The 250-nt window shown below is 69.6% G+C and overlaps 1 protein-coding gene across 1 annotated transcript in view; it reads right to left on the bottom strand.

Moving 5' to 3' along the window:
• SHOX (SHOX homeobox) overlaps nucleotides 1–250 on the bottom strand; it is a 9349-nt gene that overhangs the window by 5973 nt on the left and 3126 nt on the right. The window contains exon 2 of the mRNA XM_077754727.1: nucleotides 4–206. Coding sequence (XP_077610853.1) covers nucleotides 4–206 — 203 coding nt within the window. The remainder of the gene's footprint in view (nucleotides 1–3; nucleotides 207–250) is intronic.

Below are 250 nucleotides of genomic sequence, written 5' to 3'. Positions count from 1 at the left end.
CACGCGCGCCTCCGACAGCCCCAGGCGCTGGCTGAGCTCCTCGCGCATGAAGGCGTCGGGATAGTGCGTCTCGTCGAACAGCCGCTCCAGTTCGTTGAGCTGCTCCAGCGTGAAGTTGGTGCGGCTGCGCCTCTGCTTCAGCTTCGTCTGCCCCTCCTCGTCCTCCGACTTGACGTCGTCGCGCTTGTCCTTGCAGTCGTACACGCCTGCGGGCGGGCGCGGGGCACAGGCTGAGCGCGCGGGGCCGCGC

Source organism: Crocuta crocuta, unplaced genomic scaffold (genome assembly GCF_008692635.1).
Source record: "Crocuta crocuta isolate KB4526 unplaced genomic scaffold, BGI_CrCroc_1.0 scaffold221, whole genome shotgun sequence".
NCBI lineage: Eukaryota > Metazoa > Chordata > Mammalia > Carnivora > Hyaenidae > Crocuta > Crocuta crocuta.
Note: the sequence above shows the minus strand (reverse complement) of the source record. Positions and strands in the feature narration are given on the sequence as shown.